This window comes from Aspergillus karnatakaensis (assembly GCF_047715665.1).
Source record: "Aspergillus karnatakaensis strain CBS 102800 unplaced genomic scaffold BJY04scaffold_89, whole genome shotgun sequence".
In the NCBI taxonomy this organism is placed as follows: domain Eukaryota; kingdom Fungi; phylum Ascomycota; class Eurotiomycetes; order Eurotiales; family Aspergillaceae; genus Aspergillus; species Aspergillus karnatakaensis.
Genome location: NW_027395801.1, coordinates 109,279 through 123,630, shown reverse-complemented (window position 1 = coordinate 123,630; position 14,352 = coordinate 109,279). Strand labels below are relative to the sequence as shown.

The following is a 14,352-nucleotide window of genomic DNA, read 5'->3' as shown; positions in this document are numbered from 1 at the left end:
TGGGGGTGGTGATTTTGTGGTTTGGGAGGGGGATCCGCTTAGTGGTGGTGGGAGTGTTGTTGGTGCGTTTAGGGGGAATGGTGGTGGTGGTGGGGTGGGGGATTGTTGGCCTGGGGTTGAGGGGGTTTTGTGAGTGTTACTGCTACTGGTAGAATTTGCTGTGGAGGGGTCTATTAGTGTCTTCGAGAGGGGATGTTCAGAGACTGACAGGGAGACAGGAGTATCGTGCCATAAGTATCACATCTCGTCTACAGGCGAAGATAACAAACAGTAGCTATAGACAAAAAGAGAGACGTAACTATCCATCTTCTTTCCAATGGACCTGAACAGGGAAAACAGTATGTAAAGTGGCAGCGACTAATGCTGGCTAGACGACAGGACAATAAGTGGGCGGATAGATGGGCTTAGAAGCTTAGGTGTATGTGTAGAGTACAAGAAGCAAGAGTCGGATGGAAATAGAGGTCACAGGCTAGCCCAGCTTGGCCTTGAGGGACTCGATCTCGGCAACAAGGTTCTGCAGCTGCTCGGTTTGGGAGGAGATGGTCTTGGCTTGTTCGGCGATGAGGTCCTTGACGGTGTTGAGCTCGCGCTGGACAGCGTCTGCTGCGATGGAGCCGCCTGCGGCGACGGAGCCCGCGGTGCTTGAAAGGGGAGTCGTGGGTTCGGCTTGGGTGACGGCGGGAGTGGTGGGGGCGGGGGAGCGGTTTGCAGGAGCAGGAGAGGCCTGTTATAGATGGTTAGACAAATTTCTGTAGCGCACGAGATAACTTACCGAGGCTGGTAATTGTGTCTTGGCTGGTTCCTCCTTTTGCAAGAATGGGCTGTCCTTGACGGACGGCGAGGCGGTGCCGGAACGGCTGGCCCGCTCCACTGGCTTGGAGGGTTCATCGAAGCTTGACTCCTCCACCGGCTCCGCCTCCTCATCGTCGGCGAACTTGTCGACCATGGTCGCCATGGACGCACCCTGTTCCTTCATGGATGGGGCCGGCCGAGCCACTGGTGTGGGCTCGGAAACAGGCTCAGGGGCTTTCTTGACAGGCGAGGCGGGCTTCGCCTCGGGCTCAGCCTTGGGCTCAGGCTTAGACTCGCCCAAGCTAGAAGTGGGCTTCTCTTGAATTCCGGTGACCTCCTTCAGACCCTCACCGTCGTAGAGGCTGCCCATGGAGATCTTGGGTGGGATGGCCTCCTTGCCAGCAAACCATTCCGAAGAGCTCATAGCAGGCTTCAGGCCAGTGGTGGGAGGGTAGATATCGTCTTGGAATGTCTCCGCGCGACGAGGAACAATGAAGGAGATGGGCTCGATGTAGGTGTCGTTGACGGTCTTGAAAGCGCGGGTAAGTTCATTCTCGTGCATGTTCACACCACGCTTCGGCATAAAGGCTATACCACGCTGGGGATCCGCCGACTTGTATTCGGACAGGTATTCGAACTTGTCGTTCTCCAACTCGAAGTACCGGATGTTACCGTCACTACACTTGTTAGCGTATACAGAGAGATTGATCGAGAAACGCACCCTCGGCCAGCTAGATATAGCATCTGGGTACCATCATCCCAGAACGGCATGCAAACACCAGAAATAGAATCAAGGGTCTTGAAGCCGTCAATCGGCGCCTGCGGCGAACGCATATCCCAGAGACCCAGCTGTCGGTCACTCATCTTGGAGAAACCGGTGGTGGCAAATCGGTCGCGCTCACCAAGCCAGACCGAGCGGCTGTTCTTGGCGCCATTATGTCCCGGTCCTTCATGCGCAGGGCGCTCCTGACGGACATCCCAGACGCGCAGCTTCTTGTCACGCGAGGTGGTCACGAGGAGAGAGCCATTGGCGCTCCACGATTGCGATTGGACAATATCGCCCACATTCAAGGTCAACTTGGCCGCGCCAGCTTCGATATCCCAAAGCTTCACAGTGTAGTCTCCGGATGCCGTCGCGAGGATGTTTTCGGCCGCAGGGTTAAAGAGCACGTGCCCTACCTTTCTGATCGGCATTAGCACGGGTAACCGCCAACCGACCCAGTGGGTGGAACTTACTTCGGGTGACCGCTCAGCTTGCCAACGGGCGCAATGTCTTGGATATCATCGGCATCTACGTCAGGAGAGAGCGTAAAGCCCTCGGGAACCCGCCACAGGTAGACCTAAGCAATTAGCTCTATCAGCTCTACCAGCCTGTTATATTCTCAGAAAAACGTACCCTGCCGTCATCGGACCCGGAAGCAATCAAATCGTCGTTGAACGGGTTCCTACAGGAATTAGATCACTCCTACCATTGCGCGGGAGCACTCACCAGTCGGTGTCGAGAACAACAGCGGTGTGTCCCCGGAACAAAGGTATCCTCTCCGGCAGCTTGCCGCGCTCGTCGAGCGGAATAACGGCGAAAGCACCTCCACCACCAGCTTCCCAGTTTGTAGAGAGATACCGAGGATTGACCTGGTCTTTGTTAGGCTCGGGGCGGGCGGTAGAATAGCGGTGACGAGTGACGACAACGAACCTTAACGAGGTTGGTATCCCAGGCGTTTCGGGAGATGCGGAGGTTATCGTAGCATTGTTCCTGCGAGAGAATGAGCCACCTGAAGCAACACGAAGGGAAACGGAGGGGTGTCGCACCTTGCGCGTTGAGCGTCCGAAGACGTGGCCTGCTACCTGTCAGATTGCGGGCAAGGAGGGGGGTGGACAAGCTTACGGTACTTGGACGAACGCACGAAACGGCCAGACATAGTGCTGGATCTAGAACCAAAAAGCAGACTGAAAAAGAAAGCAAAGCAGGAAGGGGGAATAATTGAAGGGAATTGGAGTGGCAGAGAGGAAGCAGGCGGCTGTTCGAGTCGAGGGCGATAGGTTATAAGAATAGCACCCTGTTAATTACCCGCTTAGTAGAGTTGACTAGCACCGCCCGCTTGAAACACCAAGCCCCATGGTTTCAGTAGAACACTACAAAGTGAAGATCAGACAGCAGTAGAGTATATTCGAACCGATAAGCACTCCGACAATTCCATCTCAAACTCTTCAGGGTTCGAGCTCCCTGGTGTATCAAATCATGAAACATTGAAAGCCTGTGACGTCGATACCACTAGTCTCGGAGCGGGCTAGTGCCTCCCCGCCGGAGCACAGCTGAGTCAGCTGTGCTTGTTTACCGCCCGCCGTCGCTCCAGAAACGAAACGCACCAACAATCATCACCAGCCCATCAAGAAGACTTGTCGACGGTCGACACTCCGCCAACTGACAGCGCAGCTCGGCTGCTGACACGGTCCTGCTACTGATTTGCCTCTCGCCTTCCTTGCATACTCCTGACTTCAATCCCAATCTGTCCTTACACAGCACAGTCACCAGGAAGTCGTTGTGCTTCCCTGCGGTACCATGGAGAACGGAAGCCCGGTACCTCCTACCATTGACCCCAAAGAAAGCCATCCCTAATGCGACACAACAGGTACAGTCGAGAATAAACGGGTCGCGCATTCCTGGCCTCAAAGAGATGAACTCTGCCGGAGCGAACTCACGCTCGAGGCTACCACAGCCAGGCGCAATTGCGAGCAAATCTACTGCTGCCCCATGTACGTTGCTGGCCATAGTATAACAACGCAAATGCTAACCTGGTAAGCGCTCAACCGTACGAGAAGCACCACCGAGAATGTTAGAACAGGCGCCGGTCCGCCGTCTGCATCTCGGTCTGTCAATGCGACGACAAAGACTCATGGTCGTGCCAACTCATATGCCTCCTCCACCCTGACCCGGTCAGCCTCCGCCGCATCGCGGTCGCGGAACCCATACTCGTCAACTACGACCGGCACCGGAGCGCGTCCCACCTCCTCCATGAATACCACCCGAAGGCCGAATGGATACTCAATCCCCAGACCTGCAACTTCCCTGGATACCCATGAAGAGGAAAGCAGCCATAGAGTGCTTGGAAAACGTAAGGGTATGCACACACTTTGTTCCCTTTTCTCTCCGCCTACCTCTCCTTCCCCAGTCTTCTTTCCGTGGAGATCCCATGTCGGTTTCCATACCGAACGAAATATCCCTCAGCCCAATTACTCTCTGCCCTTGGGACCTATGCTGGAACCCGATGGCGAGAAATCGCTGTGCGCCGCCATGAACACATTGCATTTGGACCCACTTCCTTTCAGAGTCATGAGTCCTGACATCTTAACGAACCATGACAGGCATCCCATCTCCACACCTTCAAAAATCCCCGTTCCCATACCTACCGATACCCCTATACCTACCCCACATACCCAACTCAAGCACCCAACCAAGAGAAAACGGCCACCTTACCCTGGGTTCCTGACCAAAGATAGCGCGATCAAAAGTTTTAACTATTCTACAGGGGGCGATTGGGACCAAGAATCCCGGGAACAGAACATGGAGAACTTTTTCAACATGTTCATGTCCCGAATGAGCCAGGCTGGGCAAGAGAGCTCAGGGCTCAAAGAAGCGGTTGATGTGTACAAGTCAAGGGGTAAGTCCACTGCATGTTTCTACCGGACACCGCTCACACACCATAACAGTGGGGGAACTGGAAGATTCGAAAAAGGAACTGATGGAACGAAATTTGTCTCTACGAGTCGAACTCGAGTCTATCAAAACGCGCGTTGGGGCAGTGGAGGATAGCTTTAAACACGCCCAGCGGGAACACGAGATCGCAATTGACGAACTCATCTCTCGCCAACGGGCAGAAATCGAAACGGTCAGATATGACGGGCACAAGGATTTAGAAGCGCTTAAAGCACAGCATGAATCCGATATCCGCGAGCTACGACGGCGATTCGAACACGAGTTGGAAGACGAGAAATCTACACGACTTCGGGAAATCAATCAACTTCACTCGCAAACTGCCCTCGACACTCAACTATCGCAAATTGAACTTGACAAGAAGGTAAAGGAGCTTGCAGCGGCACAAGATGAGCTCCAGGCTCTACGAACCGAACTCGAGCGGGAACGAAAGAACACCAACAACCTCCGTCACAACCTCGACACGGCGAGCTCCAACAGCGTAACGTTAGAGTCAACTATCTGCGCACTTAAAGCAAGGATCGAGTTCTTGGAATCGGGAAGAGAGGAGCAGTCGGAAGCTTTTGAACGATTGAATCAACAAATGATGGATGCGGCAGCGGAGACTAACGCAGCTAAAGAGAAGCTCAGAAGGGAGGAGACACTCAGACGCAAGTTACACAACCAGGTACAGGAGCTCAAGGGCAACATTCGAGTGTTCTGTCGTGTCCGTCCTACATTGGGAGTGGAAAGTGCAACAGACGCGGCGCATTTTACGTATCCGGATGAAGCTGAGGACTCCAAAGAGATCAACATCGTGGGCCCAGAGGAGAAGAGCAGTCTTGGAGCTGTGACGAGAAAGAACCACAACTTCGCTTTCGACCATGTATTTGGTCCGTCGGCGCAAAACAGCGACGTATTTGACGAAATCAGCCAGCTCGTGCAGAGTGCTTTGGATGGATACAACGTCTGTATCTTCTGCTATGGTCAAACCGGCAGTGGCAAAACGCACACCATGTCCTCCCTGGACGGCATGATCCCTCGTGCAGTGCACCAAATCTACGAGACCGCAACAAGCCTGGAGGAGAAAGGCTGGAGGTACAAGATGGAGGGCAATTTTGTGGAGGTATACAACGAGAACCTCAATGACCTGCTGGGTAAGGCCGAGGAGCTGGACAAAAAGAAGCTTGAGATACGACACGATATGTCGAGAGGAAAGACGATCATTACGGACGTCACCACCGTTCAGCTCGAGTCGCCGGAAATGGTCGAAACAATCCTCAAGAGAGCTGCAGCCAACCGCTCGGTTGCAGCAACCAAGGCAAACGAGCGATCCTCACGCTCTCACTCGGTTTTCATTCTCAAACTTATTGGTGAAAACTACATCACTGGCGAGCGCAGCGAGGGAACTTTGAACCTGGTGGATTTGGCCGGAAGTGAGAGGCTCAGTCATAGTGGTGCCACTGGGGAGAGACTACGAGAGACGCAGAACATCAACCGCAGCTTAAGCTGTCTCGGAGATGTAATCGCGGCTCTAGGACAAGGGAAGGAAGGTGGTCACATTCCCTACCGAAACAGCAAGGTATGTCATGATTTGTACAAAATACGAAAGCCAGACTAACAACATCTCCAGCTAACGTATCTTCTTCAATTTTCGCTGGGAGGAAATTCGAAGACGCTCATGTTTGTCATGGTCAGCCCTCTACATGCACACCTGTCCGAGACCTTGACCAGTCTCAAATTCGCCACAAAGGTGCACAACACCCACATTGGAACTGCAAAACGCCAGACCCGCGTCCGCGACATTTAAACCGAACCCTATAGCCATTTTCCCCCTCCCCTTCACTCCGCTTCATGTTTGGCCGCTATGAACCTGGCCCTTTGACGATTGGTGTCAGGCGTCTGACCCGTTTTTTTCTGTTTCTTTTTTTATTTCTTTTGGAGATATTACCCCTAGCCCGCGTTATCCGATCCCCCATCGCTTGTTTATAGGTACACGGTACACTGGTTGTTGGTTGTTCTGTTTGTTGGGTTTTGGTGGAATCGGGATGAGGATGAGGATTGATGAGGCCCTGGATTTAGTTTAATGATAGTTATCTACCTGGACTTGTGGCCAGTCAATAAATACCATGCTGCTTTGTGCTTGTACTTATGAATTCTTCTGGCTTCCCTATTGTTCTCTCAGTTGCGTTGCCTAGAGGACTCAATATATATGTTTTATATATAGTGTCTGTGTAATCTAACAACAAACTTCTAATTTGTTTTCCTACCCTGCTACTCCATAAATACCCTGAGCTACCACTTATTATCTGTTTAAAGATATATTCTAAGCACAAGCTACCCAACATGTTGAGGACACTTCGTATACTTCGGCATTACGGCCACACGTGACATGAGAGCCACCCTTCACCGAGGACACTGAACCTGAGCTCTCTCAGCCAACAACGCAATGGATTTGTGTTTGCTATGGCCACAACAAGCCCTTTTCAGACTCTGTCTGTAGGTTGTGGCCTTCGAAACACCATTTCTCGCATTCGCAATCGGGCAGTGGTACGCCCGTTTGCATCCTCGAGCTATCTCCGCAACGCCCAGAATCTCCCGCCCCGGGCAAATGACGATGTCGCTCGTCTTGCTGCCAGTCGGCGCCGTCCCCTGACGCTTGCTGACCTGCTAAAGTGAGAACAATGCTCCTGCGTGATATGAAGCTCTGCAGCTAATACCACAATCACAGACACGGTCGCCCGCCCCTGTCAAAGGATGCGCTCCTAGCCTCCGCCAACTTCACCCTCTCCCTCCTCCCCGCACGCTTAGCCTCCCGCATCGAAGCTCTTCGGAACCTCCCATTTATCGTCGTTGCAAACCCTCACGTCTCTAAAATATATGGCAACTATGTCCACTCATTGTCGACTTTACTCCCTTGGCAAAAGCGCCAGGTCTCGACCCTGGAAGAAGAGAACCAGTTCGCCGAGGTATTAGCGGACCTCGTCCACACCCATGCCAACACTATTCCCATCCTCGCACGTGGATTCCTCGAATGTCGAAGGTATATCGATCCTACGGAAGTGACGCGCTTCCTGGACACACACCTGCGTGCTCGAATCGGCACCCGGTTAATTGCAGAGCAACATTTAGCCCTGCATTTCGCTTCGCGGCCTCTGGTTGAGGATGGCAGCCAGGCGCAAGAACCACGCAAGGACGCCGCACCCTCCAACTATATCGGCGTGATAGACACTGCTTTGCAACCCGCGCGAATTGTTCGAACGTGTGAGGAGTTCGTGGGAGAGATCTGCGAGCTGAAGTACGGGGTGCGGCCGCGACTTGAGATTGACGGGCAGCCAGGCGCCACATTCGCACACGTCCCCGTACACGTGGAGTACATCCTCACTGAGCTACTGAAGAATGCTTTCAGAGCCGTTGTTGAGAGCGGCAACGAACGGGAGCCGATCGAGGTAACAATCGCCTCCGCTCCGGACGTCCCCAGCAGCCACTCCCACGAACCGCTCACGAAACCTACAGAGGCCCAAGGCGCACAGTCGGAGGCAGATGTCGGGTTCCACGTAGACACCGTCGTTGGCACCGCAGATGCAAACGAATCAATCAAATTCTCGACCCCGTCCTCGCAGAGCATCACAATCCGCATCCGCGACCGGGGCGGCGGGATATCCCCGGAAGTCTTACCCCAGATCTGGTCATATAGCTTCACGACCTTCTCGGATATGGATATGGGGGAGGGAGGGAGCTTAGATGCTTTGAACACTATTTCCGCGACGAGCGGACAGCTAAGCAGTATTGCGGGACTTGGATATGGTCTTCCGTTAAGTAGAGCGTACGCAGAGTACTTCGGCGGCAGTATTGCCGTGCAGAGTCTTTGGGGGTGGGGGACGGATGTATACTTGACTTTGAATGGAGTAGGGAAGATTGCGTAGCTGTCCTGGCTATAGTTTCTATAGATATCTCGATCAGATTCATAGATTACCTTACTTGATCATGTATGCCACACTCGGATTACTTGATTGCGGGAAGTATTTATTAACCATTAGCACCCGTCTATATCCTCGGGAATGCCTCCCAAATCACCCCCCTCGTACATCGTAGCATAGCATGGCATCCTAAATCCGACAATGTGGGGTGACTCGACTATGGAGATCTCAACCCCGCAGCGGAATTCCTGCGAAGACCCGGTTCTCCAGCTATTGTTCGGCTCGGAGATGTCGCCGAGTACAGCTCTTGGGTGTTTTATTAAGCTGTGTGTGTCCCTTGCGTGGGGGTCACCTGGAGGTTCTTCTGAAGTCAAACCAATTCAACTCCGTTAAGGCCTTGACTTGACTTGACCTAACTTGCCCTATACCAACATGTATGTATACGGAACCGGAACAGTCCATATTACGTGCAAGTAATCTCTTGAACCGAACTGACATGCTGTCTTCTACCCATAACTAGGGTCTACACGGCTTCATTCGCCTTTTTCGAGGCGTTGTGGGAGGTATGTTACATGTACCGTACTTTCAGTTGCTGGCTACTTCCCTACCTGCACTCGGGCACTACCCGCTGCCCCCGGGCTCTCCTATACAATGGGCCTACAAGATACCTACATATTCCATACTGAATGAGTAACTGACTGCTTCAGGCCGGCGTAACCCACTGCTTCGTGAACCTCGGCTCTGACCACCCCTCCATCCTCGAAGCCATGGTCAAAGGCCAGAAGGAGAAGCCAGATGCGTTTCCGAAGATTATTACTTGTCCGAATGAGGTACGCTTCCAAGTGCTCCAGCTCCGTCTGCTTCATCCAGCCTTGTCTTGCATAGCATGTCTCTGAGGGGTAGGGGTAGAGTTGAGAATCGCGATTTGACTCAATCCTTCCTCTACACTTACTTTCCTGACACTCTTGAGATTGTTACTGGTGCTATACTGAGTTGGGGATTTAGATGGTCGCCCTCTCCATGGCGGACGGGTACGCACGCCTAACCGGCCTCCCGCAAGCGGTGATAGTGCACGTCGATGTCGGCACCCAAGGCCTCGGCGCCGCAGTACACAACGCCTCCTGTGGACGTGCCCCGGTGCTGATCTTCGCGGGTCTATCGCCCTTCACGATTGAAGGCGAGATGCGCGGGTCGCGGACGGAATACATCCACTGGATCCAGGACGTGCCGGACCAGAAGCAGATCGTTGCCCAGTACTGTCGCTATTCCGCGGATATCCGCTCTGGGAAGAATATCAAGCAGATGGTACATCGCGCGATTAAGTTTGCGGTTAGTGATCCCAAGGGGCCGGTTTACTTGAGTGGGGCGAGAGAGGTTATGGAGGAGGAGATTGTGCCGTATGGGAATGGGATTGCTGAGAGCGGGGGTGCGTGGAAGGGGGTGCAGCCGTCGGCGTTGTCGGCGGAGGGGGTGGAGTTTATTGCGACTGAATTGGCGAGGGCGAGGGAGCCGTTGGTGATTGTGGGGTATTCCGGGAGGGAGGAGAGGGGGGTGAGGGAGTTGGTGAGGCTGGCGGATTTGTTTGCGGGTGTGAGGGTGCTTGATACGGGAGGGTCTGATATGTGTTTTCCGGGTGATCATCCGGCGTCCTTGGGGATGCGGTTTGGAGTGCATGAGAAGATCAAGACGGCGGATTTGATTCTTGTTGCTGATTGTGATGTGCCGTGGATTCCAACGCAGTGCAGACCGAAGGACTCGGCGAAGATTATACATGTTGATGTTGATCCGCTGAAGCAGCAGATGCCTGTTTTCTACATCCCTGCTGTTGCGACGTACCGTGCGGAGTCGGCAACGGCGTTCAAGCAAATTAACGACTATGTCGAGGCAAATGAGGATCTCAAAAAACTGGTCGCCTCAGAAGAGAATACCAACCGAGGGAAGCTCCGCGAGGAAGAGTACCGCAAAGCCCGACAGGCCATTACGGCCCTCGCAGCACCACCGGACGGCGGCAACGATGCAGCCCTAAACGCATCCTACCTCATGGGCCAAGTGCGAAAGGCCTGTCCCATTGACACCCTCTGGGCCATCGAATCCGTCACACTCACACCTATAGTCTCCGACCAAGTCTCCGCTACACTACCCAACTCCTGGATCAATTGCGGCGGCGGCGGCCTCGGCTGGTCTGGCGGCGGCGCACTAGGAATCAAGCTCGCAACAGATGCCGCCCACGGGGGCACCAACAAAGGCAAACTCGTCTGCCAGGTCGTCGGCGATGGCACATTCCTGTTCTCCGTTCCAGGCTCGGTCTACTGGATAGCGCGCCGGTACAACATCCCCGTGCTGACGATCGTGCTGAACAATAAAGGGTGGAATGCGCCGAGGAGGAGCATGCTCTTGGTGCATCCGAATGGGGACGGGTCACGCGCCACAAACGAGGACCTTAACATTTCCTTCGCGCCGACGCCTGATTACCCTGGGATTGCAAAGGCCGCGTCAGGAGGGCACATCTGGGCGGGCCGTGCAGCGACTGTTGCGGAATTGGCAAGGTTGCTGCCGGAGGCAGTTGAGAGTGTGTTGACTGGGAGGGGAGCGGTTTTGGAGGCGCAGCTGGATGGGACGGAGGGAAAGTATGTTGAGAAGCAGTAGAGTTTATAGTCCGTGTGCATGAGGAGACAGCATATAGAATTGGACATCTTATCCTGGTTGGTCTTGGATCAAGGTTTGTAAGTAGTAAGTACGCCTGAAGGACCTTTGTAGCGATAAGCAGGCCGATGCCGGCAGTAGCCTTATCTATGCGGGGCGGGGTCGTTGGAGTCCGTTTCACTATTCCTGTATTTACCGCTATGTACTGAATGCTCGACGCTCTCGAGCAGCATATACGCTTCAATTAAGTATATAAAGTTTGAAATATAGTAGAGTCAGATATTGAGATGTAGTCTACACTTTCTCACATCCCCCAGACCTCGAATGTTGTGATCGCTCATCAACCCAATATACTACCGTATCGCGTCATACGGCCACCCACAGCGTAATGCTCTCCACGGCTGCGCCCTTGTAGTGACTTCACAACCAAACCAACGAACCAAAGCCCGCGCCGCCGTCTCCAATTAGATAACGAAAACCCAACGGTGCTCGATTCAGTGTCAGAAAGGGCGGGCCTTGGTTTATTCCTGCTTTGAGTGATTGAAAGGTGCCCGATTTAAAAGATGGCGGTCAACCTGCGGGCGTTGGATCAATCCGATGTTCTTTGCTGCCCTCTCCTCTCCTCCGTTCGGAACCGATCCACTCGAGACCACAAAAAAGATCGTGACTCAACTGACGCCGACACTTGACAACAACGCTGCGTAGTGGCTGCGCATACTTGAAACCGTCTGACACAGACCGAGACTGAGACGTGAACCGTCGAAGGCTTACTCAACTCTACTCAACTCGACTCCGACTCGCTTCCCCTCACCACAAAAACTCCCCGAAACTTTACGCTCGTGAAAGGAAAATGTCTCCGCCGGCCGCTCTGGATGTGGAAACGAACGGCAATGGCGTCCCCAAGCCATTGACCGTCGACGGCATTGCCGCTGTGCGAGCGCAGAGCGCGAAAATGCCTGGCGGCGTTGCGCCGGCGACTAGCAGTGATCAGTTCAAGAGTCCGGTGAGTGCCATACCGGTGGCGTGGGTACTGTTTATGGGCCGGGATGCTGATAAGTGCGTGGGATAGGCATGCTACACTAAGCCGAAGGCGAAGCGGTGGGATCGTAAGTGGCCGAGACAGGATAGAGTTAGGTTTATGTCCGTTGCTGATTATGGATAGACATTTTATCGCTCGAGGCCAAGTCGCGCGGGGTTTCTACGCTCAAGGGGGCGGCGAAGTACTTGAAGAACCCAGGTAAGGAATGGAAATGCTGCTTAGGAATTGTTGCATGGCTAATGCATTGGTCTCAAAGGCCTTATTTCTCTGGGCGGCGGCCTTCCATCTCCGGAATACTTCCCATTCGAAGAACTTTCTGTCAAGGTTCCCACCCCGCCGGGGTTCTCTCCCGAAGAGACTAGCCAGTCTGGAGTTTCGTTGGTTGCGGGGAAGCATGATATTCGGGAAGAAAAGAGTCTATATGATCTTGAGGTTTCGCTGAACTATGGACAATCTACTGGGTCGCCGCAGTTGCTGAGATTTGTGACCGAACATACAGAGGTACGTGGGTGGAGTATTTAGGAGGGCATTGCTAATGGAACCAGCTTATTCACAACCCCCCGTACTCCGACTGGCAATGCTCATTGACTCCGGGAAGTACCTATGCGTGGGATACAGCCCTTCGTCTGCTCTGCGAACGGGGCGACTACATCTTGATGGAGGAGTATACCTTCTCTAGTGCTCAAGAGACAGCTCTTCCACTCGGAGTTAGGGTTGCCCATGTCAAGATGGACGAGCAAGGCCTCCTCCCTGGCTCGCTTGACGACGTTATGTCAAACTGGGACGTGACAGCCCGGGGGGCCCGCAAGCCACACGTCCTCTACACAATCCCAACAGGCCAAAACCCCACTGGCGCAACCCAGTCGATTGAGCGCCGCAAAGAGATTTACAAGATCGCGCAAAAACACGAGCTCTACATCATCGAAGATGAGCCATACTACTTCCTGCAGATGCAGCCTTACACGGGTGCTGACAGCGAGCCGGTCCCTCCTCCTGCCAACCACGATGAATTCCTCAAGTCCCTAATCCCCTCATATCTCAGCATTGACGTTGACGGCCGTGTTCTCCGCATGGAATCCTTCTCCAAGGTCCTCACCCCCGGTGCACGTACCGGCTGGATTATCGCATCGGAGCAGATCGTCGAGCGCTTCCTCCGCAACACTGAAGTCTCCGCACAGCACCCCAGCGGTATTTCCCAGTTGATCTTCTTCAAGCTCCTCGACGAACACTGGGGCCACACCGGGTACCTCGACTGGCTGATCAACCTGCGCATGCAGTACACCAGCCGCCGAGATATCATGGTACAAGCCTGCGAGAAGCACCTGCCTGGAGAAATTGCCAGCTGGATTGCCCCTGCAGCCGGCATGTTCGTAAGTCAACCCACCCCTTGCTTACCTCCCCTATATGAGTTAACATAAACCAGCACTGGATCGAAGTCGACTGGAAAAAGCACCCCGAACTCGCATCCGGCAAGACCCGTGACTCCATCGAGGAAACCCTGTTCCATGCCGCGGTCGATAACGGCGTTTTGATCTCCCGCGGTAGCTGGTTCAAGGCGGCCGGTCGCACGGAGGACAAGATGTTCTTCCGCGCGACATTTGCAGCTGCTAGCGAGGAGAACATCACCGAAGCGATCCGGCGGTTTGGAGATGCGCTCAGGGTTGAGTTTAAGCTCTAGATAAATATTCGACAACTTACCCATCCACTCCTTAGCGTTGATAGCAGGATTGATAAAGATCTGACTTTGTCCCGCTCGGTTGGTTTGCAAAATCAGCTATAGACTAGAATTAATCCAATACTTCTGATTCCCCAACTCTCCCTCCTTCTTTGTAGACTGTCTATTCTATCAACCATGAATATGGAAACTGCCGCAGCTTTGTTTCACATATCCTCACCAGAAACAACTTAGGCCCCCATACCCACCGCTGATTCGTCCAGCTCAGACGCTAAAAGCCGTTAGCGTGAGCAGTGGATCCCATCAGCCCTTCCGCCTTGCCACAGAGCCCGAGCGTGTCCCCGGACTGACTGATGTTCACTCTCCATGAAAGCTGATCTTGGTTTGTCTTGACTGCTTGAGGTTTGATATTCCTTTGGGACGAGTGATACGGCCTTGCTTGATGTTATTATGGAGTGATCCCGGCGCCGCTCGAAAGCCCGACTCTGCTGTATTCTGAGAATCGAGTTTGACGCCTGGATCTCGAACACAGGGCTGCTCTGTGCTGGGTAACAGAGAGCATTTCTCTTGGATCAGAAGTGAAAGAGTGGTG

The 14,352-nt window shown here is 53.6% G+C and overlaps 4 protein-coding genes across 4 annotated transcripts; 3 read left to right on the top strand and 1 right to left on the bottom strand.

The window, feature by feature from the left end:
- Positions 1-147: 147 nt before the first annotated feature.
- On the bottom strand, positions 148-2,807 carry BJY04DRAFT_202714 (coronin). The gene is made up of 9 exons (XM_073713253.1): positions 2,678-2,807; positions 2,602-2,630; positions 2,486-2,545; positions 2,282-2,424; positions 2,189-2,237; positions 2,029-2,132; positions 1,514-1,975; positions 773-1,469; positions 148-724 (listed from the first exon to the last, which is right to left on the bottom strand). The coding sequence occupies exons 1-9, from the start codon at positions 2,709-2,711 to the stop codon at positions 470-472; spliced, it is 1,833 nt and encodes a 610-aa protein (XP_073564916.1). The 5' UTR covers positions 2,712-2,807; the 3' UTR covers positions 148-469.
- Positions 2,808-3,062: 255 nt separating this feature from the next.
- BJY04DRAFT_202713 (putative kinesin family protein (KlpA)) lies at positions 3,063-6,621 on the top strand. The gene is made up of 6 exons (XM_073713252.1): positions 3,063-3,370; positions 3,423-3,546; positions 3,594-3,911; positions 4,320-4,451; positions 4,501-6,065; positions 6,117-6,621. Exons 1-6 carry the CDS (start codon positions 3,353-3,355, stop codon positions 6,291-6,293), a joined length of 2,334 nt encoding a protein of 777 aa, XP_073564915.1. The 5' UTR covers positions 3,063-3,352; the 3' UTR covers positions 6,294-6,621.
- A 328-nt stretch (positions 6,622-6,949) lies between these two features.
- On the top strand, positions 6,950-11,049 carry BJY04DRAFT_224404 (uncharacterized protein; the record flags this gene model as incomplete). Its single annotated transcript, XM_073717964.1, has 4 exons — positions 6,950-7,158; positions 7,215-8,370; positions 9,111-9,233; positions 9,409-11,049. 4 exons carry the CDS (start codon positions 6,950-6,952, stop codon positions 11,047-11,049), a joined length of 3,129 nt encoding a protein of 1,042 aa, XP_073564914.1.
- Positions 11,050-11,533: 484 nt separating this feature from the next.
- BJY04DRAFT_202709 (aminotransferase-like domain-containing protein) lies at positions 11,534-13,895 on the top strand. The gene is made up of 6 exons (XM_073713251.1): positions 11,534-12,049; positions 12,116-12,152; positions 12,209-12,283; positions 12,342-12,586; positions 12,631-13,455; positions 13,509-13,895. The coding sequence occupies exons 1-6, from the start codon at positions 11,897-11,899 to the stop codon at positions 13,761-13,763; spliced, it is 1,590 nt and encodes a 529-aa protein (XP_073564913.1). The 5' UTR covers positions 11,534-11,896; the 3' UTR covers positions 13,764-13,895.
- The last annotated feature ends 457 nt before the right edge of the window (positions 13,896-14,352 follow it).

Bases quoted from the DNA above. Each gene is read 5' to 3' on its own strand.
- BJY04DRAFT_202714 (XM_073713253.1), bottom strand. From the start codon at position 2,711: ATGTCTGGCCGTTTCGTGCGTTCGTCCAAGTACC. The intron at 2,133-2,188 runs GTACGTTTTTCT...CTAATTGCTTAG, and splicing joins CCGGGTCCGATGACGGCAGG to GTCTACCTGTGGCGGGTTCC. The intron at 1,976-2,028 runs GTAAGTTCCACC...AATGCCGATCAG, and splicing joins AAGCTGAGCGGTCACCCGAA to AAAGGTAGGGCACGTGCTCT.
- BJY04DRAFT_202713 (XM_073713252.1), top strand. The intron at 3,547-3,593 runs GTACGTTGCTGG...TAACCTGGTAAG, and splicing joins CAAATCTACTGCTGCCCCAT to CGCTCAACCGTACGAGAAGC. The intron at 6,066-6,116 runs GTATGTCATGAT...CAACATCTCCAG, and splicing joins TTCCCTACCGAAACAGCAAG to CTAACGTATCTTCTTCAATT.
- BJY04DRAFT_202709 (XM_073713251.1), top strand. From the start codon at position 11,897: ATGTCTCCGCCGGCCGCTCTGGATGTGGAAACGAACGGCAATGGCGTC. The intron at 12,284-12,341 runs GTAAGGAATGGA...TTGGTCTCAAAG, and splicing joins GAAGTACTTGAAGAACCCAG to GCCTTATTTCTCTGGGCGGC. The intron at 12,587-12,630 runs GTACGTGGGTGG...TAATGGAACCAG, and splicing joins TTGTGACCGAACATACAGAG to CTTATTCACAACCCCCCGTA.